At 46.6% G+C, this 27,840-nt stretch overlaps 2 protein-coding genes across 3 annotated transcripts in view; one reads left to right on the top strand and one right to left on the bottom strand.

Annotated features, from left to right (window-relative positions):
• The window catches only part of ppm1h (protein phosphatase, Mg2+/Mn2+ dependent, 1H), a 37,783-nt gene extending 31,471 nt beyond the window's left edge, over positions 1 to 6,312 (top strand). Inside the window, exons 8-10 of the mRNA XM_062547347.1 lie at positions 763 to 870; positions 3,171 to 3,322; positions 3,537 to 6,312. Of these exons, the coding sequence (XP_062403331.1) occupies positions 763 to 870; positions 3,171 to 3,322; positions 3,537 to 3,684 (408 nt within the window). The 3' untranslated portion in view covers positions 3,685 to 6,312. The remainder of the gene's footprint in view (positions 1 to 762; positions 871 to 3,170; positions 3,323 to 3,536) is intronic.
• Positions 6,313 to 10,209: 3,897 nt separating this feature from the next.
• Positions 10,210 to 27,840, bottom strand: part of mon2 (MON2 homolog, regulator of endosome-to-Golgi trafficking) — a 34,200-nt gene continuing 16,569 nt past the window's right edge. Inside the window, exons 14-35 of one of the 2 annotated variants that reach the window (XM_062546592.1) lie at positions 27,333 to 27,514; positions 25,043 to 25,155; positions 24,705 to 24,809; positions 24,232 to 24,312; positions 23,867 to 23,940; positions 23,693 to 23,783; positions 23,278 to 23,379; positions 21,766 to 21,876; positions 20,831 to 21,006; positions 20,241 to 20,403; positions 19,584 to 19,877; positions 18,746 to 18,944; positions 17,782 to 18,425; positions 16,777 to 16,920; positions 15,567 to 15,584; positions 14,901 to 15,029; positions 13,728 to 13,918; positions 13,518 to 13,578; positions 13,265 to 13,388; positions 12,806 to 13,013; positions 11,302 to 11,384; positions 10,210 to 10,968 (exon numbers count right to left, since the gene is read on the bottom strand). In XM_062546592.1, coding sequence (XP_062402576.1) covers positions 10,805 to 10,968; positions 11,302 to 11,384; positions 12,806 to 13,013; positions 13,265 to 13,388; positions 13,518 to 13,578; positions 13,728 to 13,918; positions 14,901 to 15,029; positions 15,567 to 15,584; positions 16,777 to 16,920; positions 17,782 to 18,425; positions 18,746 to 18,944; positions 19,584 to 19,877; positions 20,241 to 20,403; positions 20,831 to 21,006; positions 21,766 to 21,876; positions 23,278 to 23,379; positions 23,693 to 23,783; positions 23,867 to 23,940; positions 24,232 to 24,312; positions 24,705 to 24,809; positions 25,043 to 25,155; positions 27,333 to 27,514 — 3,457 coding nt within the window. In that variant the 3' untranslated portion in view covers positions 10,210 to 10,804. The remainder of the gene's footprint in view (positions 10,969 to 11,301; positions 11,385 to 12,805; positions 13,014 to 13,264; positions 13,389 to 13,517; positions 13,579 to 13,727; positions 13,919 to 14,900; positions 15,030 to 15,566; positions 15,585 to 16,776; positions 16,921 to 17,781; positions 18,426 to 18,745; positions 18,945 to 19,583; positions 19,878 to 20,240; positions 20,404 to 20,830; positions 21,007 to 21,765; positions 21,877 to 23,277; positions 23,380 to 23,692; positions 23,784 to 23,866; positions 23,941 to 24,231; positions 24,313 to 24,704; positions 24,810 to 25,042; positions 25,156 to 27,332; positions 27,515 to 27,840) is intronic. The other variant, XM_062546594.1, reaches the window with a different exon arrangement.

The raw sequence follows: 27,840 nt of genomic DNA, 5'->3' as shown, positions 1-27,840 counted from the left end.
GACTCATCCATGAGGCCGTGCATATGTTATGTCCTTCATGCTATGCGCAAGTGCCACAAATTATCCCTAATATGGCTTTTGAGTTCCCATAATGGATCATGCAAAGAGATCATTAGAGTTTTGGTTTCAGTCAGATCTAGCACAGACTTAAATGCCACAGTTCAGTCCTATCACCTCTAGTGGTATCATGATTGATTGTTTCTCATGAAGTTCTCGTAATAGTCAGTGTGGCATTTTTGTTGAATTGTTTTTATCTGAAAATATATTTAAGATATTATGTAATATTTTTATTCGGGATTTGTATGCACATCCATCCGTAACAGAAAGTGAGTGAAAGCACAGGGTTAAAGATTTGCGTAAACACTGCAGTAGAGCTGTGCATACCACTTCAGAACTCTCCAGATGTTGTTGGTTTGCTGTAAGTTGTGGTTACCACGGAGCCTTTGGTGTCTACTCACCAAAAAAAGTAAAAACAAGCATTTTCATGCACCTGTATCGTTTTTCTCTGACAAGAACATGTTGACAAAGCGGGCATGTTAGATCAATTAAGGCTCTACCCATGAGACCCACATGAGAAACTGGAACCCTGGAACCATCTCGGTGGAGTCCTAAGACACAAAGTGATCAGACAGGCATGTCCACTGCGTTAGCAGCCAACACAAAGGTCATGTTGGTCAACCTTAATCCTGGTAGAGTGGAATTAAATGTCAAACTTGGACTGTGTGCCTACATTCATTTGCCACATGTGTGTGTTCCACTCAGGCACGTGTACTGGCTACTATCGGTGTGACCCGGGGCTTCGGCGACCATGACCTGAAAGTGCACGACTCCAACATCTACATCAAACCTTTCCTCTCCTGCTGTCCAGAGGTACTGCGCTCACTTCAGTGTACCGCCACATACATTATACATAAAGATCTGTTTGTAATGGCAGCTGGTCTCATGGAGCCAGACCTATTGATATGTATATAGAACCCTAGAGGGCCAGACCTATATCATAACATACAACTGGAGACCACAGAATTTGGTCTGAGTGTGGGTGGGAGCGATTAGCTTTAATCCAGACCTGTTCTGGACATCATCATCATCATCGGACGATATCAAAGAAGACAGACGTACTGTAGATTCAGGAGAGAACTTCAGAAAGCCGCAAAGGCTAGGGGTCTAGTTTGTTGTGCCCGAGTTTTGGAGAGTAAGCCAGAATAACTTGTCACAAAGAGCTGAGCTTAGGCTTACTAGGCAATTGCTTGCCCTTATCTTGCTCACAATGCCTGGGTGCAAAGCACAACCTCTGCAATCTGACTCTGAAGCAACACATTTAATATTCCCTAAAAAAAGTGTTCTGACTTTTCCTTCCTTCCTGTCTGTCTGCCTCCCACCCCAGACATCTTCATGTTCAGTCCACTTGGTCTCAGCATCAAAGCAAAATACAAAGAAGTTTTCTTATTACCGTGGGCAGACCGAACTAGGAATAGGAGTTAAATAAAACCTAAAAATAAATTGTCCTCTTAATTGTGACCGTTATATGCAGACATTAAATCCAAATACAAGTTCAGTATAATCTACAGTATAAACTTGATGTGATGCACATTATTGTTTAATGAAATGGAGAAGGCAATGTTATTCGGCATGTGTTATTACATATAACAGGTGTCTGAATGTCTCTGGGCCTCAAGGGCCACCGTGAGATGATTAATATTATGACAATGTGGTGACTGAGTAAGTATAGCATTGTGTATCAACACTTGAGACGCAGTAATTGTGCGGACTTAGACAAACCCATCCACTTACTTCTTGAAAGTGACCTCCTTTTAATCTGCCTTTAATCAAAAATTCCACGAACGGAATGCCCCCCCCCCAACCCCCCACACGCCCAGTCGCCCTCCCAGACCATCACCCTTCCCGACCACGAGCTGCACAGTCAGGCTGTGCGTTCCCAATCACCGTGGGTCTGATTTCTCCAACAGCTCTCTTGATCTTTTATTCACTCTGCTCTGAGTTCAGTCACAGTTCAGCCTGCAGTCGAGTCTCTTCTCGGATTTATGCATAGACACTTCTCTCTCTCTCTCTCTTTCTCTCTCTCTCTCACTCTTTCCGTGCCTTTGAACTTCTCTCCCTGAGCCATCCCGCGTTATATCTCTGTGCAGCTCTCTCTAAATATGCTTTCACTGTGCGACTGTATGGCGCGGTAATAAGATGTGGATCGCGACGGTTGAACTAGGGGTCAGAGTGTCGACTTGTAGTGCATGCTGTTGAAAAGTTTGCAACTCAGAACAGGGGGCTAGAGACTGTGAGTTCTTCTGTGATGTGTGTAGGTGATAAAAAAAAAATCCTCCCCAGTCGGAGTAGGTGTTGCTCTGCACAAGTTGTCTCCACAGCTTATCAGAGAAGCTCCACGGGCTCTTTATCCCCCCCGGGGTGTGGCGGCACTTTCCATAGCAGGAGGGGAACTGCCGCGCGTCGCAGAGCTGACAAGCACTTTGTCAGCGCAAGGCATCCATTTCAGTGTTTGTGGCAGCGTGTCACTGTAGCGAGGGAAAAATCAATGGCTCTGCCTGTGTGAAGGTGACTTGGGTAGAGTGGGAGGCTCATGAGTGGAGGGGGGGGGGGGGGTGGGGTGGGGCAATGCAGGGGATGAAATAGTGGCCGTGTTTGTGGTCGCTGCCATCACTTACGGGTGAAGCAAGTGCCAGCCAAGCAGAAAAGAGGTCATGGCAGAAGGCGTAATTGCCATTCCTGTGAGGTAACGGATCACACCCACCTTAGGGACTCTGAATACGGTATAGAGGAATGCAAACGAGTTATATGGAGATGCATGACATAGTCCATTGATGAGCTTTATGATTTTTTGTTAATAACCGGTAAAAAAAAGAAACCATTTTTTTCCAAACTTTCAAAAGCAGTCAGGTATCTTCAATTATTAATGTTGTTTATTTAGGTGTAGCTGAATACTATTGGCTTCATTACAAAGTTGATGTCCCCGTCCATTACATTCTCATTGATCAACAAAGCAGGACTTCACTAGAAATAGAAACAGGGATATGTGTAAAAATATCCAACCCAAGCTTGAAATGTCTTGGATTTTCCTGACACTTTGTAGACACTGTATGCCCTTTCACAAAGGCTGCTTCAATTCCCTCACATCTTCGAAATAACTGACCTTTTCAAAGGTGAAGGTGTATCCCCTCACCCAGTTTGAGCATGGAACGGATGACGTGTTGATACTGGCAACCGATGGCCTGTGGGATGTCCTCTCCAACGAGGATGTGGCTGAGGCTGTCACCTGTTTCCTTGGTAACTGTGACCCAGATGATCAGAACAGGCAAGTTTCCTCCAACACAGTGAATGACATTACTACTGCGAATACTGTACTCTTTGCTTTATCTGTGAATTAAAAAAGAAAGTGACAGTACATTTTTGTAGAGAGACACATAATCAGATCTTCCCTCACTCAAAATGATGCTTTATTTCATTTTATTTTATTCACACATAAACTGTGTGGTGATGTGCTGTTATTTTTTAAATGTGTTTCCCAGGTATACCATGGCAGCTCAGGATCTGGTGATGAGAGCAAGAGGAGTGCTTCGAGACAGAGGCTGGAGGATAGCTAACGACCGCCTTGGCTCTGGAGATGACATCTCCGTGTACATCATCCCACTCCTACATGGGAACAAGCAGACCTAGCCAGCGTGGACTCAGGGGCGTTGAATTAGTGGCCTTGTGCTCTGGGAAATCCTGAGGCCTTGATGATTGTTTGAGTCTCTAAGGGCTGACAGATTCAATCTACTGACAAGAAAACAACCTGTCAACCATCAACGCCCCATTGGCAAAGGTAACAAACCGTTTTGTTTGTGGAAATGGAACATCTCAGGATGCAAGAGACCATCTTCAGTGCCACCATTTTGTAGTCTGGATTCGAAAGCTGCTGATGAACATTGTACATTGTTTGCCATTTTTATCCCAGACTTGTGCTGTCTTTGGGATGCCCTAAGAGAGTTTATAAGCATGCCAAAGTATTGGCTATTCTTTGACTTTAGTCGGGGCTATATTTATTTATTTTGAAACTTAATACAGGATTGTTAAATAAACATTCTTCATATATAGTTTTATTGTCAAAAGATAAGATTTAAATGTGAAAACATCTGTCTTTTCTTCGGATAGCTTAAGAAAATGTGCGAAAGGTAGTTTTAAATCTCCTGTTTTATGGAGAGTTTGTACAGAAATGAAATAGACTAATCAGAGTTGCTTACAAGTCATCAAGATGGTCTTCCCTCTGCAGCCAGACTGCTCTCTCTCTCCAAGTAAGAGTGGCCATCTGCCGTGTGTATATCTCCACCGACTCCAACCTAAACAGAGCTGTCAGACGCCTGGTATACTGTTATACTATGGCTCTCATTTGGAGAGAGCGGGCTCAATGCTCCCTCGAGGAGCAGGGGAGCGGTGATTATGCGGTGTATACTTAACGCTGCACTCCGAGTGGAACTGCTTAAACCATTACCCTTATTCGCATGTTGCGAAAGAACAATATTCCGTTTCAGCATTGGTAACTGGCAGTTTGGGTGCCTTTGCACGTTTAAATATTTGGACATTAATTGCCTGAATCAGAAACACCATAACAATTGGGGTATGCATCAGATTATTAGGCACAGTCCAAGTGATTTTTGTGACTAAAGAGATAGTTACAACTTTACATTTACAATGACAGTCGTTATTTAGTGTGCTCTATCAGACAGTACAAATAGAGTCAGTATTTTTTCTCAGCATGAAGTACTGTTGCATGATTGTGTTGCTCCAACGTATAATTACATAGTATGGGGTCTGATTTCTGAAAACAAAATCTATTTGCTTTAGTGTACCGTATAGATCAATCTCTGTGTTGTTTATTGAGGTTTATGTTTCATTATACAGAACAAGATAACAATGGGTGTTAAATGCCTCAATGCCTCAGTATTATGTTTTTCCGGTGATGTTCTGAAAGATGTTTTTAATGTGATTCACACAGAGCAGGGAAAATAGTAAGACAAATTGTTTCAGATTCTTTAGGTTAATATGCAATTTGGCTTTAGTCCATGAACTAATATACTTGTTATCTCACCACAGAAATATAAGAGCTGTGTAAAACAAGTTTCAGAAGGTACAGTTTGCGCATACCATACCACCACATTCAGTGCAAAATAATAAATTCTTCCCCCAACTATCTTCACAATCGTTAGATTAATTGATGCTGCAAGTGTAGGTTTTTTTTAAGTCATTGTTTTATCTGTAAAGGAGGAACAAAGCATTAAAATGTATACTGTGACTTATGTGCAAATCAATTCCATATTGGTGCCATAGAACATGTTATGTTTATGTTCATAGAACTGTTTGATTAAGAGCTGATTCTCATTTTTTATTTATTTTGTATGAATGTTTGTTTTAATTTATTAAATAATCATAAATGTCATAATGAAGATGATAGTCTTAATATGTATAGATTAATTATTTGTGTTTGTTTCTCCTGTTTTCTGTATTCTGGCTTCCTGTGAAATGAATGCTCGGTCATAAATATTTGAAGTGATGTTAGGTGAGCCAAGTGATCATTAAGATTATTTCCACTGGGGCTCCTCGTGTCTCAGTCTAAACTATTCCCGGAGACTGAGCTGTATTTATCTTACTGAGGGCAGAACATGAGCTGGATTGATGGGAGGGAAATAATGTTGTGATGCCTGACTGACTGTACAAATGAGCTTCTGCCTGGGAGAGTCTATCCAGGTGGATCATTACGAAGGAATCGCAGTCCACATGTCACTGTGAAATGTACTCAAACTCTACATCCGGGCCCAAAACACTTGGGTTCTTATCTCAAACCACAAGTTCTTCCTCCCTCTTTCGCTTACATGGATGACTTGTATTCCCTGTAAAATGCATGATTGGAAGATCAAATATTTCTCACATTGAAGAAGACTCAACACGGACTGTGTGTAATTTCAAATTGTCTGGGGGGAAATGGCAAGACTCCATTGTCTTTATACTATACCCATCCCACCACATCATCTGTCACCTTTTTACTGCATCAGGATTTTCCCCATTTCTATTTGTGCAGACTGCATCACATCAATTATGTATTGGGGTAGTAAATGACCACAGAGGAACGCCGGCCAATCGGATTTATGTGGATACGAGAAATGTGCATGTCTTATGTGAAGAGTAAATGTCTTACACATGAAAAATGGCATTTATGTAGGAGACTCAGTTTGGATTTCTTTTGCTATGTGAAACAACTTTTGTAATTATTATTAGTAAACCTTTGGATTCAACATTTGCTAAAAAAAATCGTCTCATGTCAATTGATGTAACACATTACTCCAGTAGAAATGCTTCACCTCCTCTTGAGGAGAGGAGAAGATGGAGCTGACAGTCTGCCATGGTCCTGCCCCTACTCATACCACTGGACGTCATGGTCTGAGTGGTTGTTTTCATTTACATTGAGTCCCTATATTTGCCCTCCATGCTGAGCAACATTGCAGGGGTGGGAAGGCAGAGGATTTAGGAGTGGCAGAGTGCTGCCAAGGGAGTCATCCACACCCACCCACACCCTCAGCGGGAGCCTCCAAGCCATCTGGTCAGCATAACCTAAACATGGCTACCAACATTCCAAATAACACTCGTTTGGAAAGACGCTCCTTCTGTGAGTTGGGTGGGGTGTGTGTGGAGGGAGAGATTGAGTGAGTGAATAACAGAGAGAGAGAGAGAGAGAGAAAGAGAGAGAGATGGGGGTGAGAATGGTCAATTACGACACTGTACATAAACACACTTAGTCATTCCAGAGAGTGGGTGGATTTTCAAGGTCACCACATGCTAACTCTAGGGGAGCACCAGGATTGTTGCTATGGAAAAGAAATGTTCAGAGAGGGAGTGCAACTCTAGGAACATGTTGATTTACAGCTATTATAGATCATATTTGTCACTATTTCACACACACACACACACACACACACACACACACACACACACACACACACACACACACACAATCTCCATCATACTGAATGGGGAGTGTTTTTTCCCCCCCGGATTTCAAAGTGGACCATTAGCAAAACACTTGGGAGTTAATAGGGAGGGTGTATGCAACATATCATGGCATACACATTAATTTATGACAATATGACAATTCAAACTAATAGACTTCAAATCACTGATTAAACCAGATCTTTTTCTCTTCCCTATTTCATTGATTGTCTTTTAGTATGCTGATGCTATCTCCCTGGGTAAGGTGGAGCCAGGTTTGTGCAAAAGAAAACCTTCCTCATCGCAGCCTGGCAACCAGCAAAGTCCACCAGACCAATCACTCATCTGCCTCATTCCCCTAGACTCCAGGGAGGAGATCTTTAATTACACCACGAATATAAATGTGTTTTCTCAGTTCAGTGGCCACTGTCACCACCTTCCCTCACCACCTCTGATAGTAAATGACATTTGGCCAATTGAAGGTTTCTATTAGCTCAGCTCACATTAAAAATCCAAAGGTTTTGAGAATCTCTTTGAAAAAGCGTTAGAAACTAAGTAGAAAATGGACCCCCCCCCCCCCCCAAAAAAAAAAAAATCTCGTTTCATGGGTCTAATGTACACACGAGACACTAAGGACAGGCCATTTGAAAGCATTCAAAAAATGTATGCTTTCCACACAAGGTCCAGCTTCAGCATACAGCTGCAATAATAATCGGAGCCGGCAGATTTTCCACCAGGGGTTTGGTGCAGAGGGCTCCAGTTTATGGCCTCTGGCTTTAAGAGCCCCGGACTGATTTATCTCCAGCCGGGCCAAAAGGGGAATGTCAACAGAAGACAGAGCAGGGGGCTGGGTGGACTCCATACCCGCCCCCAACGGCTTCTGTCTGCACAGTCCACTGCTTGGCCCACTGTGTGCAGTGTAGGCAAGATAGGGGAAACGGGGGGGGGTCATGCTTCCCTCCCTTCCCATTCATTACCTAGCTTCACAAGTGGGCCTGTTCGTACTTAAGGACGCCATACCATCTCCCAACTGTTCTAGATACTTTAGCAATAGATCATATGAAATTCAGGACAATGTTGAGCACTGACTTAACCGTGAGCAACACGCCTGCTGTTGAAATGCCCCCTCCCCCCGCTCCGTATCCATACCATTCTGCCGGGCAAGTCAGCTGATGGGTCACATATTGTGTACAGTAATTACTAGTTGCCTCCAGCTTGTCTATAGCCTAGCATCTGGGGTGTGGAGTGCGTGCATGTGTGCGTGTGCCGGGAATCTAGGGTTAAAGAGCTCCACGTGGATGAGGTCAGACAGACGTCAGAGGATACACATTGTGCGCATTTTTCAAATGCTGATTTCCTCCAGGACATTCATTGACCTGTGCCTCAGTCCTCACCTCAGACAGATTCCCCATAAGAAACACAAATTTGAGTCTGTCTTCAGAGATGCCTGATCCAGCCGCTCAACAAAGACCAAACATCTTTAGGAATGTGAAGTATGAACACCGGCCATCACACACACACTCAACATTTACCTTAGTGGGAAGGCAATGTGGCCACGTCACAACTCTCTTCTTAGCAACAGTACCATGACCTACATGCTTTACAGATTGGAGGCAGCCACAGAGCCTGGGGATAAAATCAAATATCTATAAAAATTAATGACCCCGTTTCACTCTCACCATCCCTTAAGGAAAAATTGTCTCAGATTTTGTAAGTTCCATAGCAAAGCACTTTATAGTGTCAGAAATTAATGAATTTAGGGCTAGGAAAAACGTTTAGAACTATTTTAAGTCATTCAAAAGTCTGCTTCGGCATGGGAATGATTGATGTGCGAATTAGTAGGCTAAGTGGACAGTGCGAAAATAACTCCATCACCCATTTAGTAAATAATGTATTAGGCACAAATAGTACAAGTTAAAACACAGAACATAATTGGTTCCAGCAACTAGATATTTATTTTCCGAGAGGATACCACACAACACCTACCGCTTCCTTAATCAAGCACTCGTGCAATGCGCACACGCGGGTGCACCCGAAACCATTCAACTGCGAACATGACCATGAATTACCGTAGCACACGTCAAATGGAAACCTGTACAGTTGTCGATGAAAAAAAAACAGACTTGGGAAAAAAATTGTAAAATAAAGTCGTTCCTTCGTCGGAAGTCGATATCCACCAGCACTAGCAAGGCAGTAGCTTGCGCAGTCATCTCCATAGCGGGCAATGTCACATCCCAACCAACAGCACAAACTACTACCTCAGCCAGTACATGGTGCACCAGGAATGCAAGTCCTTTAAAAAAAATCCTCGAAATTCAAGCAAATGGCAAATAATTGCAGTGTTGCCCTGGTTAAATCGCAGAGGTCTACTTCTTCCTTCGTCTCTCCCGCTTCCCGTATGCAGTTTTACGGCGTGCTTGAAGGCGCAATTGAAGTAGCACGATAACCCCGCCTATGGCTCCGTTGCTCTCTCCACCCCTCTACCAACCTCTCTACAATTCGCCCTTCCCCTCACATGACCTGCTACTACTCCTGTTGCTACTAGTAAGACTACAGATAACATAGTAACGATCAGATTTGAACGACCATTACAAGACCATTCAATTTGCAGTTATAATGTGACTAATAATTGTAACAATAATGGCGGCCAAAAGAAATAATGACAGTAGAAGCAGGATAATAACCGTGTCGTAGTAGGTTAGTAAAGATAGTGGTGCCATTGCATTAACAAGTTAGTTTCTAGGTTCTGGTCCCATCCATTGTATATTTAATCAGAGACCATATGAGCAATAGTTTAATTATTCTTTATAAATGAAAAACATCAAGCACCAATGGAGCACTATAAAAGTATGTGAAGCAATATTGCGGAATCATATCCCAACACATGTAGGCACACATATCTTCATAAACATATTTTCTGACACCTGAATGTCAGACACAATCCACTGATGAATTTCAGCATTAGACCGGTCAGGACTCACTGTTCCTGTTATTGTGCTACAAGATGTAGGTTAGATTTTTGAGAGCCAGCAGAAACATAAGATACTGTAACTTGGAAACTAGCTTTGTCATCTGGTATTCAATACAATGTGTGGTCATCTTCCATTCATAGGATGCCAGCTTTCAATCATCAACATTGATGCATTTGGCTACAGACTGATGGAGGGAGCAGTGAAAATGTGAAAGAATTTTACTTTATCGTATCAAACCCCGAGATTGTAGAACTTTTTTCCATTTATTTTAAACACACAGGTACAACCCTTCTCAAGCGGACTAAAGATGACATGGAATGTTACAGTAAGACCTTGCATAAAATCCTTTGTGGTCAAGAAAAGTCCTTCAAAAAGAGCATTCTTCCATCGCACATTTCTTTGTTCGCTTGTTTTTTTGTTTTTCTCCATTTCAAAGATGAATAAAGCCCAGTTAATTCATTCTTACTTACATCATTAACACGTATCACCACACACACACTGTACATTGACTCCCCTTGCAGAAATGGAAAAAAAGCACTGCAAATGCATTGTAGCAGTTAATCAACTGTGAGTCCAGCCAATGGGAATGGGTCATCAATATGTTGAGAAGCTTATGGTGATGAAGGTCAACCCCTGATCACGGGAGCGTTCAATACCATTTGCCACTGCAGTTGCTATGGGTTACGGTCCTTCAAACAGGCTTGTGGGAGATCAGAGTCCGCTCCTGTGGCGTAGTAAGGACACATTCATCTTTTTTTTTTTTCTTTATCTTTACCCCCTTCGATAGTTAAAAAGTCCTCCCTCCTCCCGATCCCTGCTTGAGGGGGTGGATGGGAGGTGGCTGGTCAGGACTCTCCATTCTGTACTTTGGACACAGGGGGCTGCATAAAGTCTTTGAAGGGCCCCAGGGCCTCCTTGAGAGCTGAACTGACCTCCGAGGAGGAACAAGTGATGCACTCCACCAGAGTGGGGTACAGTGCTATCACCTGAGCCCAGGTGTTGCCGTCCACTGGAAAAGAGAGACAGAGAGACAGAGAGAGACGGAGGAAGAAGAGGAGAGAACAGACAAACTGTATGATTCTATAATACAGAATCAGATAAAAAAAATGACTTCCATCATTAGGACATTTTGCATTTCATCTGCTTCCAAAGAGCCTCTTGACAGACCTGCAGAGCACATTAGAATCCGCTAACAGGTTCATCTGGGTTCACCTAGGCTAAGAAACTATTTAATTAGATACCGTCCTTGGGAGTTTTTTTTTTACGTAGCAGATCCCTTTGCTTATAAAGAATTAATATCCACCTTTATTTAAGTTGAACCCTTTATCCTCATATTACTCACCATTTTCTGGCTGGGTCTTTTTAAGTGAGTCCATTAGGGTGCTGACTGCTTTTAAGACAAAGATGATTTCTGTGACTTGTTGCCTGGAGGGGAGATAATGAGAAGATCAGGCTGACAGGATCTAATCTAGCCTGTTTAATATTTGGCTTGACGATTAGCACACATGGCATCAACTCAGACAAAAATGACACGCAGCCGTCTGACGTGCCAACATGGGGGGGACGAAAAGAAATGATGGGAGGAAGGGGGAAAAAAACAGTACAGGCGAGAAGGATGCAAATGGCATTAACCTGAGCAGATGGCAATCAAGCTTCATCCTCTGTGCACTGAGAAAGACACAGTGAGAGAGCTGTTATGCTAGTTTGTGTCTGCACCACATTGCACGCACATTAGCGCACAAATACACTCACTCTCTCACTCTCTCATTCACACACACACATATATATAACTACTAGCACGCGCACATACACACACACACACACATTCCTATTCATACACACACACACACACACACACACACACACACACATACACACACACACACACACACACATACACTCCTAATCACGCACATCTGCAAACACTCTCACAGACATCGACTGTAAGTACCCACAGTAGGGGATATTCAGTGCTGACAGCCAGTAGAGCTGCAGTATCTGACATGAGACAGCTGCCTGAGGGCAATGCCAAAGTACTTACCTCTGCATCAGCCCAGTTCTAGCTAAGGGTGTATATATACATTATATATATGTATATAGATTTATATGTGCATGTATGGGGAGTTTGTGGATATGAGTCAGTGCCAGAGGAGAGTATATGTGGGGAGATGAGTGTATGCAGTACCAATGTGTCTGCATTATGTATGTGTATGTGTGTGTGTGTGTGTGTGTGTGTGTGTGTGTGCGCTTGTGCGCGTGTGTGGGTGTGTGTGTTGGTGCATGCATTACGATATGGATACATGACAGTAGATTGTGACAGTTTATGTTTCATATGTTTACGTGGCCTTTAAATGTGTGTGTGTGTGTGTGTTAAGCAAAGATTCTAGGGCGCTCTATAATCTTTGGTGTAAAGCATTGATGTACTTGCACAGAATTCAGTGTACGTTTGTGTTTATTGATGTCTGGAACTTAAAAAGATGAAGAGAGTGTGTGACTAGTACATGATGTTCACTTCTATGGAATCCAGTTTATGTGTGCCTGTATGTCTTCTAAAGCTTTGTGTGTGTGTGTGTGTGTGTGTGTGTGTGTGTGTGTGTGTGTGTCTGTATGTCTTCTAAAGCTTTGTGTGTGTGTGTGTGTGTGTGTGTGTGTGTGTGTGTGTGTGTGTGTGTCTTCTAAAGCTTTGTGTGTGTGTGTGTGTGTGTGCGCGCGCGCACACATGTGTGTGTGTGTATGTGTGCGGCATATATTTTATGAACTTGCATGTGGCCTGTCTGTGGACACAGCAGAATAGACCCATATACCCAGAGCAGGACAGGACAGGGCATGGCATGGCGGTGGCTCACCTGGGCAGTGGGCAGCGGCCGCTCAGCCTCTCGTCCTCCACGTAGCGCCGCAGCACGTCCTGCGCCCGCTGCAGCAGCACGGAGAGCGCCATGCGCGAGATGTAGCCCTCCTGCGGCGTGGACGCCTTGTTGCTGAAGGAGAACTGCAGCAGCGTCTCGAAGCACACCTTGGAGAAGTCCTCCCGCATCCGGATGTCGATCTCGGCTTCTGTAAGCCGCGCAAAAGTGCGGGCAGGGAATGTTGCAGGGAATGATGTTGTCTCAATCAGACACAGTATACAGTACAAAAATGGGACGTGGAGTACAAAACCACAATGCCCTGGCTCTGCACACAAACTGAAATACTTCACAGCTTGAAATTCAGAAGATAATAGACAGCAATATCCACATCAAAAGCAGCATCGTAATAAAGAGGCTGTTTAGATGTGCTTTTGGCGGTATTCATTTTACGCTGCTCACCAGTGAACGAAGAAGACTGCGAGTGGATGGAGCCTTTGTTGAGCATCGTCATGATCTGGCCAACGAAATCTTTCGGGATGAAGTTGGCGAAAGGCAAAATCTCTGAGCTGATCAGCTGCACCACCTATGGATGACAGCACCAGGGTAATATGTAAATGTACAGAGAGTCATCTTTCCAAGAGTTCTTCAATGGTACAACGGTGAAGCCGATGAGAAGTCGGCACAAAAGGTCAAGTCAATGTGGAGACAATACCTCAACATCGACTGCTTCATTTTTCTGGAACTCCTGGATGGACAGGTTATCTGGAGGCGAGCTGGACAAAAGAAAAGACAGGGCACGCTGCAATAAGCTTGTGCAAGCCCAACAATGGAATCCAACCCGTGCTGCAGCCTATTGTGTTCAGGCGCTTTGCTGGTTACGAAATACAGTATTGTTCAGGTTCACCTGTGGCGGCTCACATACCTTTTGGTGAACAAGAAGTCTTCGAAGGCGCCGGCGAGCTCTGGCCACATGGTGTCGAACTTGCCGGAGGAGGCGTGTTGGCGGGCGACGGGGAGGCCGATGGAGAGCACTTTGAGTAGCGAGGAGACGGCCAGCTTCCAGGTGCTCTCCGCAGGGCAGGCGTACTTCAGGCCCAGGGGCATCCGTAGTGTCTACAGAGGAGGAGGGAGGGAGAGAGAGAGAGAGAGAGAGAGAGAGAGAGAGAGAGAGAGAGAAGAGAGGAGAGAGAGAGAGAGACAGAAAGAGAAAGACAGAGAGAGAGGAGAGAAAGAGAGAGAAAAAGAGATACAGAAAGAGACAGACAGAGAGAAAGACAGTGAAAGAGGAGAAGAGAGAGAGACAGAGAGCAAGAGGGAGAGAGATGTGAGTGAATGTAAATGAATATAACATAAAAAGAGGGAGGAAAAAGAGGTGAGAGTCAAATAAGGCAAACAGGGCACTCAATACAACCAAATAAACAGGCGAGGCCAAACCGATAGACAGACAATAGAAAACAAGTCATGGAGGAGGGGGCGGTGAAGAGACGGAGGACACACACACACACACACACACACACACACACACAGCAGGCCAGCAGGGCTCAGACACCACAGCACCAGGGTCACTGAGACAGCGGAGCCACGGCGCCAGGAGCCAGGAGCCCGGCCGAGGGACAGCGGGGCGTGCGGCCCAAAATAACTGGGGCATTAGTAACGCCGCCGAGAGGGAGGCTCCCCTGATCTGCTGCCGCCGCTGGGTGTGGCGAGGCGAGGCGGTGCGGTGCGGCGCAGGCCCCTGCTGTGTGCCCCCTCTCCACCCTGACATCCAGCATGGCCTTTCCCACGCCTCTGGACATCTGCTGTCCCGCACGTAGTGATTTTACCGCTTCTGGCTACCACCCTCCGACTCCAAACGCCGCGCACATGCAGTAATAACAGCAATTAAACTGACACAGCTGTATCTGTATGAGTGCTGCGTGTGTGTGCGTGTGTGTGTGTGTGTGTGTGTGTGTGTGTGTATGCGCCACTCTGTATCATTATGCTATGAATCAGTGCCCTTTGTTTTGTGGCCTTTTGTTAGGACGACAGGAAACGCATGCTGCTTGTTAAACGGGCAGCCTATATACGCCGTAAAGGCGGTGGAAAGGAAGCTTACCTTGATGATGTTTTGCAGAACCTTCTCGTTTATGACCGCCTTGTGGCAGGCAGTCTTGTGGTACAGGTCCACCACTACTTCAAGGGACCTCTCAGCAAAGGGCACATAGTTTAAGGCCACCCATTCAGCCTGTGGGAAGAGAACCAGAGAGCAAAATGGAGAGGGAGAGACAGATTAGGGGGAGGAGGGATGGGAGCGGGAGAGACAAGAGAGAGATAGGGAGTCTAGCGTTTGTAAGTGTTGACTTTGTTTCTGACAGGACTGAATAAAACCCATATACCTTCAAGTGCTGATAGGGCAAAACAAAACAAAAAAACAAATAAAATCAGTGAGGTGGCACAGATTTAAAACCGCAAAAAGCATGCAAACGAAGTCAAGACCAAAAAAACCCATAAAGTAAAGTCCACAATGTACAAGAGTGAGAATGTGTTGTGACGGGCAGAAAGAGAGAGAGAGAGAGAGAGACAGCACAAAATAAGAACGACAAGCAGACAAATACACAGGCAGAGGGTGAGACCGAGAGAGAGACACGGACACATGTGAGTGATGAAGGAGAGAGGAGGAAGAGGAGGATGACAAGAGAAGGTGAGATCCCTCGACTAGCAGTGTTACAAAATTCAGCTAAGCTTGTGTAGCTAGAGTGGGGCTGACGGAATGGGGACTCACCGGTGCAAACAGTTGGATCTAAAGTGAATCCATTGAGTAGTACAGAAAACAGAATGAGAGAAGAGTGAACAACCGTTAACGCCTTCACTGGCCTCCGCACATTATCCAGTGCTAGTGTGCTGTGTGTGTGTGGTACTGTGTTGTATTGGGCTGTTAGAACGACTGACTGCTTGCTGACTGTATAGAATAGAGACTGATGCACAATGGATTTAAACATAACAGACACAGACATAGAGAGAGATATGGGTCTGGCCACTGGGTCTGTTGTTAACATCAGTTTACACAGTGCATTGCTGCAGCAAGTCAATTATGTCAATATTCACACAGCTACCATTCGCACCACTGAATGAAGACCACTCAATATTTAGAAGAGGCAAAGCAGAGAATTAAGAATGGTCATTTGGCATGCAACACTGCAACGGTGATGACACTGCAAAGCCGTGGGAGAGAGCATGGAGCTCTGGTGGCACCGGGTGTGGAGAACGTGCCCTGGTGCTGAGACAACCAGGAAGAGGAACCGAAAAGAGCCGGTAACCAAGGATCACATCAGCTCCAAGTTTCATCAGGGATGTGGCTTTTTTTTTGTCTACAAATCCAGACACGTTTAACTGATCCATAGCTTGCCCAACACTTACCAGCAACCAAGGCCAGTAAACCAGGGATCGTGCCAACTCAAAGGTTTCATCAAAGGATGTGGCTTTTTGTCTACAACTCCAGGCATGTTTAACGGATCCATAGCTTACCCAATACTTACCCTCGAGGGATTTTAAGAAGTACTCAATTTACGTCTAAGAGGCAACTACCTATTCTAGCTTCCACATGAACAGCTACCGGTGGTTTTGGTCACAGAGAGATGCAGTACAGTACAGTACACATCATCTGACAGGCAACACAACACATACAGTACACTATTGCGAGGCACGGAGACACAAATAACACACTTAAGGTAATGTAAAGGGCAAGGAGAAAGGGGGACACTGGCGAGAACACACACACACACAGGCAGGCGCACACACGTACGCACATACACACATACGTACGCACACACACACACACACACACACACACACACACACACACACACGTACATGTACAAGTACGTGCGCGCACACACACACACACAGTCACACACAGTCACACACAGTCACACACACACGGCCTCTAAATATCTGACATAAAGAGAGACCAACAGCACCACGGTGCCACCCACCTGGTTGTATTTGGCATTGGCCACGTGTTTGGTTTCCAGTTTGCCGTACTGCGGAGGCTTACAGGAGAACTCCACAAACAGCAGCAGCTGCTCAAAGATGGCGGGGTACATGACCTGCAACGTCTCGGGCCCCACGCAAATGGCCTGCGGTGGACAAGGAGACGACTCTTTAAGTACAGACATCAATAACATACCCATCCATACAGTACATACATACATACATACATACAAGAGGATACTCCCAGGGTGAGCATTCCTAATGCTGTATGTATTTTCACACGACGCCCTACACAGTACAATTTACAGGCAGGGAGTGTGGGAACCACAGGACAGCTGGGAAAGGCGCTCAAAGTGCAGCTGGTCCAGTGGAGGGGTCATCATAACCACCGGATTCTTTCTTAGTGATAATAAATCAGTTGCTAGGCCTCTGTGTCGGGCTGTGAGAGCACGGAGGCTTGCGTGGGGGGGTGGTAAAGGTGTGTTTGTGTGCATGAATGTCTCACCGTGAGTCAAGTTTTATGTTTGTGATGGCATTTGTGACCGTTTATGTGTTCTCACAGATGCACTTGCCTGTGCATGTGCAGGTATGTGGGAACCAGGGGATAAGGATTTAGTTAGCTTCCGTCAGTTAGCATCCGAGTTGGCCGTCACCATGTTTAGACATGGCATCCGACGTGCCACATTTTCTCAGTCAAGCCAATGATTGGTGGCGCATTACTAAAGGACAGTACACCATGTTGTCTATGAGTATCAACAGTTTCCAGGCTGTCAATCCACATGGACGACATCATATATGGCATCTGAAAGACTTGTTCTGTGAAAATGTGGCCGGTAGTGAGCGATTACATGACGACCAAAGGGACTCAAAGGGATCAGTTACTTCAATTTCTCAAACGCTTGCACGCTTGCGCGCGTGCCTGCATGCGTGCGTGCATCTTTATGTCACTGTGTGTGTGTGGTGTGTGTGTGTCTGTGTGGTGTGTGTGTGTGTGTGCGTGTGGGCACCTTCTGCAGGACGTCGAGGGCGGTGAGCACGGCCTCCTGCAGGCTGGTGAGCACGGCCTCGGTGTAGGAGGGCAGGATGAAGGGCGAGGCGTCGGAGCTGATGGGCACGGAGACGGCGCCGTGCAGGATGACGCCCAGCTTGCGCAGGTCCTCCATGCTGAAGCCGCCCTTCACGTGCTGGTAGAGCGCCGGGAAGATCTGCACCAGCGCCGTCAGGAAGGGCTGGCTGGGGATGAACGAGGGCTTGTCGGTGCCGGCCGGCGGCGGCCGCGTGCACTCCGTGCCGGTGCGGTACCACGTGTTCCACGCCGACCACCACAGCGCCGAGTCGTCCAGCTCCTCGCCGCCCGGCGGAGGGGCGGCGGGCGCGGCGAACTGGGCGCTGTTCATGTAGCGCTGGGCCAGGCGCTCGGCCAGCGAGTCGGAGCGCTGCAGGGGCCTGCCGGGACCGTCCGCCAGCACCGGGGGCACACCCATGGCCGCCAGCGTGTCGGGCTTGACGGTGTCGGCGTCCTTGACGGGCGTGACGATCTGCAGGATCTCCTGGAAGCTCTTGAGAGCGGCCAGCGAGACCTCGTTGTTCTTGCTGAGGGCGGCCGACTGGATGTGGTCGAGCAGCACCTCCCAGGCCTTGAAGAAATCACCTGAGGGAGGAAGGACCGGCGGGAGCAGAGGAGGAAGAAGAAAAAAAAAAAACATGAAAACATATTGATCAAATAAAAGCACATTTGAGCTTATGTGCTCAAGGTTCTCCAGTTTTTCCTGATCCCCACTGTGGTAGTGTCTGCTTTAGGGGGTTTAAGTTGACACTGGGCTCTGTAAAATGTCTTATTCATACGTCATGGGGCTATATAAATAACATTTAACTGAATTGAATTGAATCCCACACGCTTTGCTTTCTGTCACCATGTATGGGACCTTCACCCCCACCCTTGGGCCAGCAGCACCATCTGTCTCCACCCACCGAGCTGCTGCAGCGGGTATCTCCGCGTGTTGAAGATCCGCGCCACCCCAGCCAGGGTGAGCACCCAGGTCTCGGCCCACTGCTTCTCCGCCGTGTCCCGGGAGTGGTGGATGAGGATGTTCCCGCCGCCCGACTCGATCTTCTCCTTGTCGGCCGTGGTGGAGGACTTCCTCACGCAGTCCAGAAGATGGAAAAGCACCTGGATACAAGGCCAACACACACAGTGAGTGAGTTTACACTGACCCGGTGAGTGCTGATTAGCTTGGCTAAAGTGAAGGCATGCAAATTGGAGTGGGCGGGTGGGTGTGGGGTGGAAGAATATGTGATTCTAGGACAAACGGGGCATCTTCAGAAAACTAAATGGAATATTGATTAGCTAGGCAAAGGTAAAGTAATCGGAGAAATGGACAAATCAGACAGGACAATAGAGCAAGGGAGTCTACCAAAGACAAAATTCTCAGCCACTTCCTGTTCAGTTCTAGCCTGGCTAGCGCCACCACTTCTCAATGAGACGTGGTCTGGGAACCAAACATTCCTTTTCTCGTATTTGAAAAAATGCCCAGATCCGTTTATTTGGCGCCACGGATGTCTATCAAATGCGTCTGTGCATAGCTCATCATCGTCTTGCTTTCCCCCCTATTCTGTAATTGGTCCCCTATCTGAGGCAAAGATTAGGGCGGTGGTTTCCAGGCCGCCTTAGCAGCATGAATCAAATTGCGCGCAAGGCAGCATGGGAACACCCAGGCTAGTTCAGTTCAGTCAACACTACGTGATGCACGTGCTCCCGTGGCTTTGGTGCTCCTGGTCAGTTCCAGGAGGGGTCGGTGGGCTCCCTTACCTTCCAGACCACGATGTGCCAGGTGGGCTGTTGCAGCAGCGTGCCGTGGGCGGCGATGGTGGAGAACAGCGTCTGGCCGGCGCTCTTGCGGACGGCGGGCCGCGGGTCCACGCACAGCTCGCCCAGCTTGGCGTAGAGGCAGAGCCAGAGGCAGTCGAAGGGGGGCGCCGGGTGGAAGGGCCGGTTGAGGGGCTCGCCCTTCTCCTGCGCCTGCTTCTGCAGCAGCGCCTCCTCCCGCTCCAGCTCGTCCGTGATGGCCTCTCCCCGCTGGAAGAAGTAGTCCGAGATGTTCCACTACAGGGACACGAGGAAGAGGGAGAGAGAGCAGTTAGATGACTCACCACTCATTGGATGACTCATGACTCACAAACTACATAATTTTGTACAGCACTTTCCGGTGTATTAGCCCCATTGTGTATAAGGCGCAGGACAGTGTTTTATACAAGTTAAAAAAAAAAACCAAACCATATTAATATCATATCAACTGCTCCTGTGCATTAACCTCATAGCTGAAGACATTTTGCAAAATCAATGTATAAGCTGCAGGCTAATAGTTGGGAAATTACGGGTAGTGTGTTTTTTGGTGCTAGACAAAAATGGATTGAAAGTGAATGCAGTGTTTTGCAGTTCCCACAAAAACAACGTTGTTCCTTTTACCAGAAGGCCAATGGAGGTGAGGCTAATGTTGAGTTCCTGGTTCTGAAGACCAAAGCTGCCAGCAACATCCACTACAATCTGGAGGCATGTGCAAGGCATGGTGGGTAGGAAGTCAGTTACCACCAACTGCAGGCACTGGAAGGATGTTCGAATTAAGGACTCTCTGAAATACAACATTGGCATTGTAAGCATACTTTGAAAGAAAAGCTTGGCTAGTGGACGTGCTAATGTGATTCTAATTATGTGTCACATAAACACTCAAATGTGTAATTTCCTCAGATTCTTTCCACATTTCACCTGAAATCTGAGGCGAAGATTTAAAACTTGCCTGATGACGATTAAGCATACTGTCAGTCTAAATTGAGCTCCGTGGAAACATTAACAAAAATGTAATCCATCACAAGAGGGACCTAAATTACTGTTTGGAAAACTAGCACGACAAGGCATATCATTAAATCTTGGCGGTGGTCGCATATCACTAATTGATGATGCTGGCCGCCTTAGCCTTTCCTGACCACAGAAACGAGGTCATCGTCGACGACCGCAATTCCATCCGACTCCGGCTCCACTCCGGGCACTGGTCCACTCACCCTTGGTCGTTGCGGATTGCTCCGATGACCCCGAGCACCAGGGGCCACCCGGGCCCCAGGCTGTCCCCCTGACTCTGCAGGATCTGCAGCACACACTCCAGCTGCTTCTGCCTAATGTCCGCGTGGAGCACGTTAGACAGCTCCTTCAGAGGGTTCAGCAGCAGCAGCTGCAAACGCTGGGGGGAAGGGGGGCAAACACACATATAAACACACAAGCACACACACACAGTATACACCTACACTCACACACACACACATGTGCACATGCACACACACACAGTATATACGTACAAACATGCACACACACACAGTGCTACATGCACATTCACATACATACACACGCACATGTGCACACGCATGTGCACACGCACATATGCTCGCGTGCGCACACACGCACACAGCATACACGTACATGCATGCACACACGCACACACATCGTACTACATGCACATTCACATACATACACACGCACATACACTGTATGTGCGCACACACACACACACACACACAGCATACACGTACGTACAGTACATTGCATGCACACACACACACACCGTACTACATGCACATTCACATACATACACACGCACATATGCACGCACACGCCCACACACACACACACACACACACACACACTATGCAATAATGTATTAAGGGGAAATTTATGCATATAGGCTTAACGAGACTGAGAGTGAAATGAGAGAATCCAGACAGTGAACAGCCACTAAAGACTACCACATCAATTATTCATGACCACTATTCATGAGAACTAGAGTCAAACTCCGGGCAAGTTTCAAATGTATGTCTCTGAGCAGTGAGAGAGAGTCTGTTTCAGGAACTTCAAACATCTGAAATCAGTGAAAATCACCAGGGGCAGGTGAATAGTTCTACGTAGGCCTGACCAAAGACAAAGTCAATTCTGGTCTAGACAGTACCTGGTTCTGGGACAGGGGAGGCTCGTGCTTGTAGGAGAGGCCTGCTTTGATGAGAGAGGTCACGGCCTCGGCCCCCCACTCCCTCATGCGCGCGTTAGGGTGCTGACAAACCTACGAGAGGAAGAGAAGAAGCACAGAAAACAAGGGTATGGAGTGTGTAGAGACACACACACACATACACTTACAAAGATACAGACACCAGACACAATACGCATGGAAATGGTACAAACACATAACAGAAAAGACAAAACAAGAAACAAGAGGACACTCAAGAGACACAACACAAAAACATGAAGAAGCATACATTGAGATGTTGTGATAGCAGCAGACACAGAGAAAAGAAGGCAAACAAAAACAACAACACAGGGAGTTTATAGAGTGATGGGACTCAACAAACAGCAAACAGAAGAGATTTTAGACAGACAGACAGACATACGGGCAGACAGAGAGACAGACATCAAACTGAGAAACATCTTTCAAGAGCCATTTTCCTTGGGGTGCCCTCCAGTCTGTGATGTGGGCAGAAGGGAATGACTGACACCCAGTGACAGAATCAGCTCACTTGTCATTGTGGCAGGTAAATAAAATCAGGGGAGACTCTGGTGTGCCATCTCATTTCTTAGTGCAACACAGTGGGCTTGGTGACAATTTCACAAGTGATTGATTGTACACAATGATTTAGAGTGCTGGTGAATCATTCTTTTCTGGAAAGAATATCAAAAGCAGGCGCACAATTCTGCAACTTCAGAGTAGGTCTGGTTGTTAATAAACAATGACATGTAATAACTACATTGTGTCATGACTGGCAATTTGAAGTGAAAACTGATATGGAAAAATCACATGCTGAAAACATTTTTTATTTTTTTGCCGAAGACATTCCATCAAATGGAAACAGGCCATAGCTGGCTAAGCCTGCTTGTTTTCCATGTCCACGTAAGAGATTGGGAAGAGATTCTGGTCTTACCTTCTGCACAACCGACATGAGTGCAAAAGAAAGAGAGAGACAAAGAGACAGTATGAAGACCACCAGCATAAAGAAAACAATCACAAATTCTCCAAAACTGACCAAAACACCTTTGCTAATACTGGCCGCGTTTCCCAGATTCGTTAAGAAGCTTTTAAGTGCTAAGATCTTCTTAGAAGCAGTCTTAGACCGTTCTTAGAGTGCTCCTAAGAAGATCTTAGCACTTAAGAGCTTCTTAACGAATCTGGGAAACGCAGCCAATGACTGTATGCGAGTACAAAAGTCAGTTGAACAGGAGCTTCCATCAATGGATATTGAACCCAACCATATGAATATCACACAAGGATGAAGTTGACTTTGACTAATAAGCACTACTGTATATGAATGTGTAATAAGGTGTGAGCTTTAGGCTTTAGATATTAGGCTTCCCTCAACTATATCAAACACATCTCTTTTTTGATGAGACATGGAGAGCATGCACTCACACACACACGTGCACACACACATGTGCACACACACACACACACACGGCTGCTGAAAGAGCTCACCTCAAGGAGATGAGCCGTGAGGGGTCTCCACAGAATCTCGATGCGGTCCATGTTGACCAGCCCCGTCTCCAGCAGCTTTGCCACTGCAAACAGGGAGGGCTCCTGGGGGCACAGCACAGAAGAAAGGCAGCAGGTGAGTTTAGATGACCGGTACAATTACTACAGAAGCTTAGATGCTTGTCAAAGGAAATTAACTAGTGTCTTCTGCTCATACCAATGAGGCACCTTGTGTCTAACCAACTGAATGGCCTTTGCGCAACAAATACATCATGCTGTCATTGACTTCAGCGTAAAACAGTGACAGAGGAATTAGTGTGAATACATTAGCACACATAAAAGAAAGGCAAATAGCAGCACACTGATCATTTCACAGTTCTTTTTCCTGCAAATCAGTTAAAGCTCTATTCCCACTAACCTTGTTATTTCCATAGGCCATTTCCATAGCTTCCATTGACAGAGAGCAGAGGGCATTTATTAGGTGGTGAAGGGATACATCATCCAAGTACCTAAAGACACACATCAGACACGTTAGCCAATACAACAGGCTGCTAGTATATACACAAGCAACTCTTAATGAAGTGGTGCTTACTGTGAGCTCTCAAACAGCCTGGACAGGATGTTGGATATGACGGGCAGGTCAGTCATCACAGCTGTGGTCAGCACCTGGGTAATTGGGAAAGAACATTGCAGTCAGGTGAGTTGTGCAGACAACACAGCAGTAATTACTAAAAAGCAGAATTACTGTGAGTTTGGAATCAACTACATCTGTGATCGGCTAAGGGTGACTTAAAGGCTGATTTAAAGGTTGACTGGGCACAGTAGAAAACATCAGCTGACTCCAGAGATGTGTGCAGTGGACGCGCATAATGGTCTGGGCCTGACCGGCTCTGTTCTGGTTGAGTAGAGGTCAGACCGGCTCAGCGCTGGCAAAGGTCAAAGGTCAAAGGGACTCACCGTGCTGGGGCCCTCCACCGCGCGACCCGGCTTCAGCACGCCGCCGACCCCTGGCTTCAGACCCAATATCCACACCAGGTGCTGCAGAGAGGGAGGAAAACAAAAAGACATTTGAGGAAGACTGAGAGAAGATAGGGGATGGAGGTGTTGTGCTAGTGGTACAACACACAACCTGCAAAGAGACAAGAGAGTCGGACTGAATTGAAAGCCCTGCCATAGGTCTTCCTTGTGCATGTGTGTGTGAGTGTAGACGTGTGTCTGTGTGTGATGATGATTATACAAGTCAAGCACCCGGTGAACAGCAGCACTCTATGGAGATTCTTGAAGCACACATACATTTCTTTTCAGGGCCAAAATGCCCGACCACAGGGCTCGATAGTACCCCTCGTGGAGTAAAAATGTGTGTGTGTGTGTGTGTGTGTGTGTGAGCACATGTGTGTGTGTGTGTGTGTGTGTGTGTGTGTGCAACACACCTGGAGGGTGGCGAGGACCAGCTGCCAGGAGGTGCCCAGCACAGCGCCGTGGCAGTGCGCCAGGTTCAGCAGCGTCCGCATGCACTGGATGTTTTTGGCTGTGAGCTGAAACGGAGAAGAAGAAGAAAGCCGGAGAATTCACAATTCAGCCCGAAAGCCAACTTCCTATAACCCCCGCAACCGCCCTCCTAAACACGCCGTTTCTGATATATCCCCAAAGTACATTTCAAACAAACATAAGGACATAGATGAAGTGCCACAGTCTAGTCACGTCTCTGACTATTGGGCGGTCGAGGTCGAGGTCGTAGTACGGCCGTAGTAGGGGGCAGCTTACTCACCACCACGGTGCCCTGAGGCTGGACTGTGAGGGGCTGACCTACTGCCACCACCTGCTGGTGGGACTCGCTGGAGGGGCTGATGATCTGCACACTCTGGCCCTGGATGGAGTAACCTGGGAACACATGTTGAATTCATTTACTTGAATCCACCGATTGAATTTCTAACAGAGAAGGTCTAAATATTTTCAGAAGAGGTTTCAGTTCATTGGATACATAAAAGCGTCGCCTACGCCACGCCACACAGGAAAACAGAGCAGAATTTTGCCAGCTGTTTAAGATTTTCCTTTTGATAACCCTGCCAGTTGTAGCCCACTGACAGTTAGTCTGAACAATGTGCTCCAAGGTGCCACATATCAATGCAGCGATCTATGCAAAGAGTGGTTGATATTTAGAAAGACACAAGACACACACACACACACACACACACAGACACAGACACAGACACAGACACAGACACAGACACAGACACAGACACAGACACAGACACACACACACACACACACACACACACACACACACACACACACACACACACACACACACACACACACACACACACACACACACACACACACACACACACACACACACACACACACACACACCTCAGATACTGACTTGCAGCAGAATGCATACGCCACAAGAGGGCATCACAGCACCACAGAAAACACAGTCAAACCACCAAACCCTGTCAGCGATACAAGTCTAACATTTGTCCTACACTACACACCAACAACACACTATAAAACACAACTCATTTATACCATCCCAAACACGTTGCAGATGCCGAGAAGGTAAACAGATGTCAGCATTAAACGCCACACTCCCGGCAGATCGTACACGTTTTGAGCCATCAATCTGCGCTTGATCGGCAATCACGTCGGGCTAATTAAGACGGCACGCCCACAGCACGACGCTCTCCGAAGTGCAGCGTATGCGCCGAGTGAGTGGCGGTAACGACACGTTTGGGCGTCTTGATGAATTCGTAGCCGTACATAATACGCCTAATGAGATTTGCACAGCGGCCCATTTACACGTGCCGCCAGTTTAAGTGATGTGACTTTATCACGCGGGCGCTTCCAGAGTTAACATCATTTCTCCACATGAAATATTTAAGAGGGGGATTCTGTCTGTGTGTGCCTGTGTGCAGAGATAGATAGATAGAGAGAAAGTGAAAGTGTGTATGTGTGTGTGTGAGAGAGAGTATAAGTGAGAGGGAGGGAGGGGGGAGAGAGCGAGAGAGAGGGAGGGAGAGAGAGGGAGAATGTGAGAGTGTGTGTGTGTGTGAGAGAGAGAATAAGTGAAAGAGAGAAAGGGAGAGAGCTCGCTGAGGAGTGTGAGAGTGTGTGAGTGAGAGAGAGAGTGTGCGTGTGTGTGTGTGTGTGTGTGTGTGTGAGAGAGAGCGAGAGAGAGAGTGAGAGAGTGAAAAAGAGAGCTGAGGAGTGTGTGTGTGTGTGTGTGTGAGAGAGAGAGAGCACCAAGGCGAGAGGTAGACTTCCCCAGACACGAGAATCCTGCTGTGACTAATTAGCGCGGGAGCAGCAGGCGTAGCGGCGCGCGGCTTAATGACACCTAAGTAACAGATCAGACGGCTCCTCAGGGCTGCCGGTGCCTGTGCACACATCATTTGGCAAAGTCAAACTAAACCAGGAACACACCTCAAGACAGCAACACGGTCTATTTGGGCATCTATGACACTGCATAAAAACACTACATGCTCAGCAAAAAAAGAAATACGGATATCCACAGCACGCAGTGTTTTGTGTTACAAATTCAAGCCTATTCGAGGTACGGGTCAGGTCAGGTCATATGTAAGAATACACACTTTATGCTGCGCAGTCTGAGGTCACTGTTATGAGATCGAGCATGACCAACCCTGTGTGGTCCTTCACACTGTCAAGCCAGTTGGAGATTATGCTTGGGATCCCCTAAGCATATCTAATAACTGTTTGATACATAATCTGTCTTTGTTGTGTAAATGTAAGATGTGGACAGTGGCAGTTCCAGGCAGAGGTGGACCACACACAGACACCCACAAGTCATAATACACACAATGTGGTATGGGCATGTACTGTAACTATGCACAGACCCACACCCACCTACCCACAGGTATACACGAATGTGCATATAACACACACACACACACACACACACACACACACACGTGCATATCCAATATACAGACACAGACACAGACACAGACACAGACACAGACACAGACACAGACACAGACACAGACACAGACACAGACACAGACACAGACACAGACACAGACACAGGTCTGGCTCACTCTTGTTGGAGAGGTTGGCTGCGTTGCTGCTGAGGACGGTCAGGGCATAGTGCGGGGGCAGGGAGGCCTTGCAGATGGCCGTGATGAAGGCGTCGCGCGGCGTCACCAGGCCCAGGCGCCCACACAGAGAGGCCATGGTCAGCTCCGCCTTCAGGATGTTCTCTGTGGCCGTCTCGTCCGTACTGGGGCCCCGGGGAGAGACACAGAGGAGGAGAGCACAAGAGGTCAGGCCCATCAGTCAAAACACCCTTGGGCTGGGCACATATTGGAAACAGAGAAAATAATGCGCAATACAAACTCTAAAAATCAAACTTTAAAGCATTGCAAGTCTGACTTGTCTGACTCATGACTCGGGGAGGGTATTTTTTTATTTCTTTGAAATGTCAGTATTGGGCATTCTCAGGGCTTAGCGAGAACTTGACAGTACAAGTGGCGTGTCGAAATGGAGCTTAGATCATTTGATCACTAAATCACATTAAGACAGCCATATCAGTCTAACACAAGTGCC

The sequence above is a fragment of the Sardina pilchardus genome, chromosome 10, assembly GCF_963854185.1.
Source record: "Sardina pilchardus chromosome 10, fSarPil1.1, whole genome shotgun sequence".
Classification (NCBI taxonomy): Eukaryota; Metazoa; Chordata; class Actinopteri; order Clupeiformes; family Clupeidae; genus Sardina; species Sardina pilchardus.
Note: the sequence above shows the minus strand (reverse complement) of the source record. Positions and strands in the feature narration are given on the sequence as shown.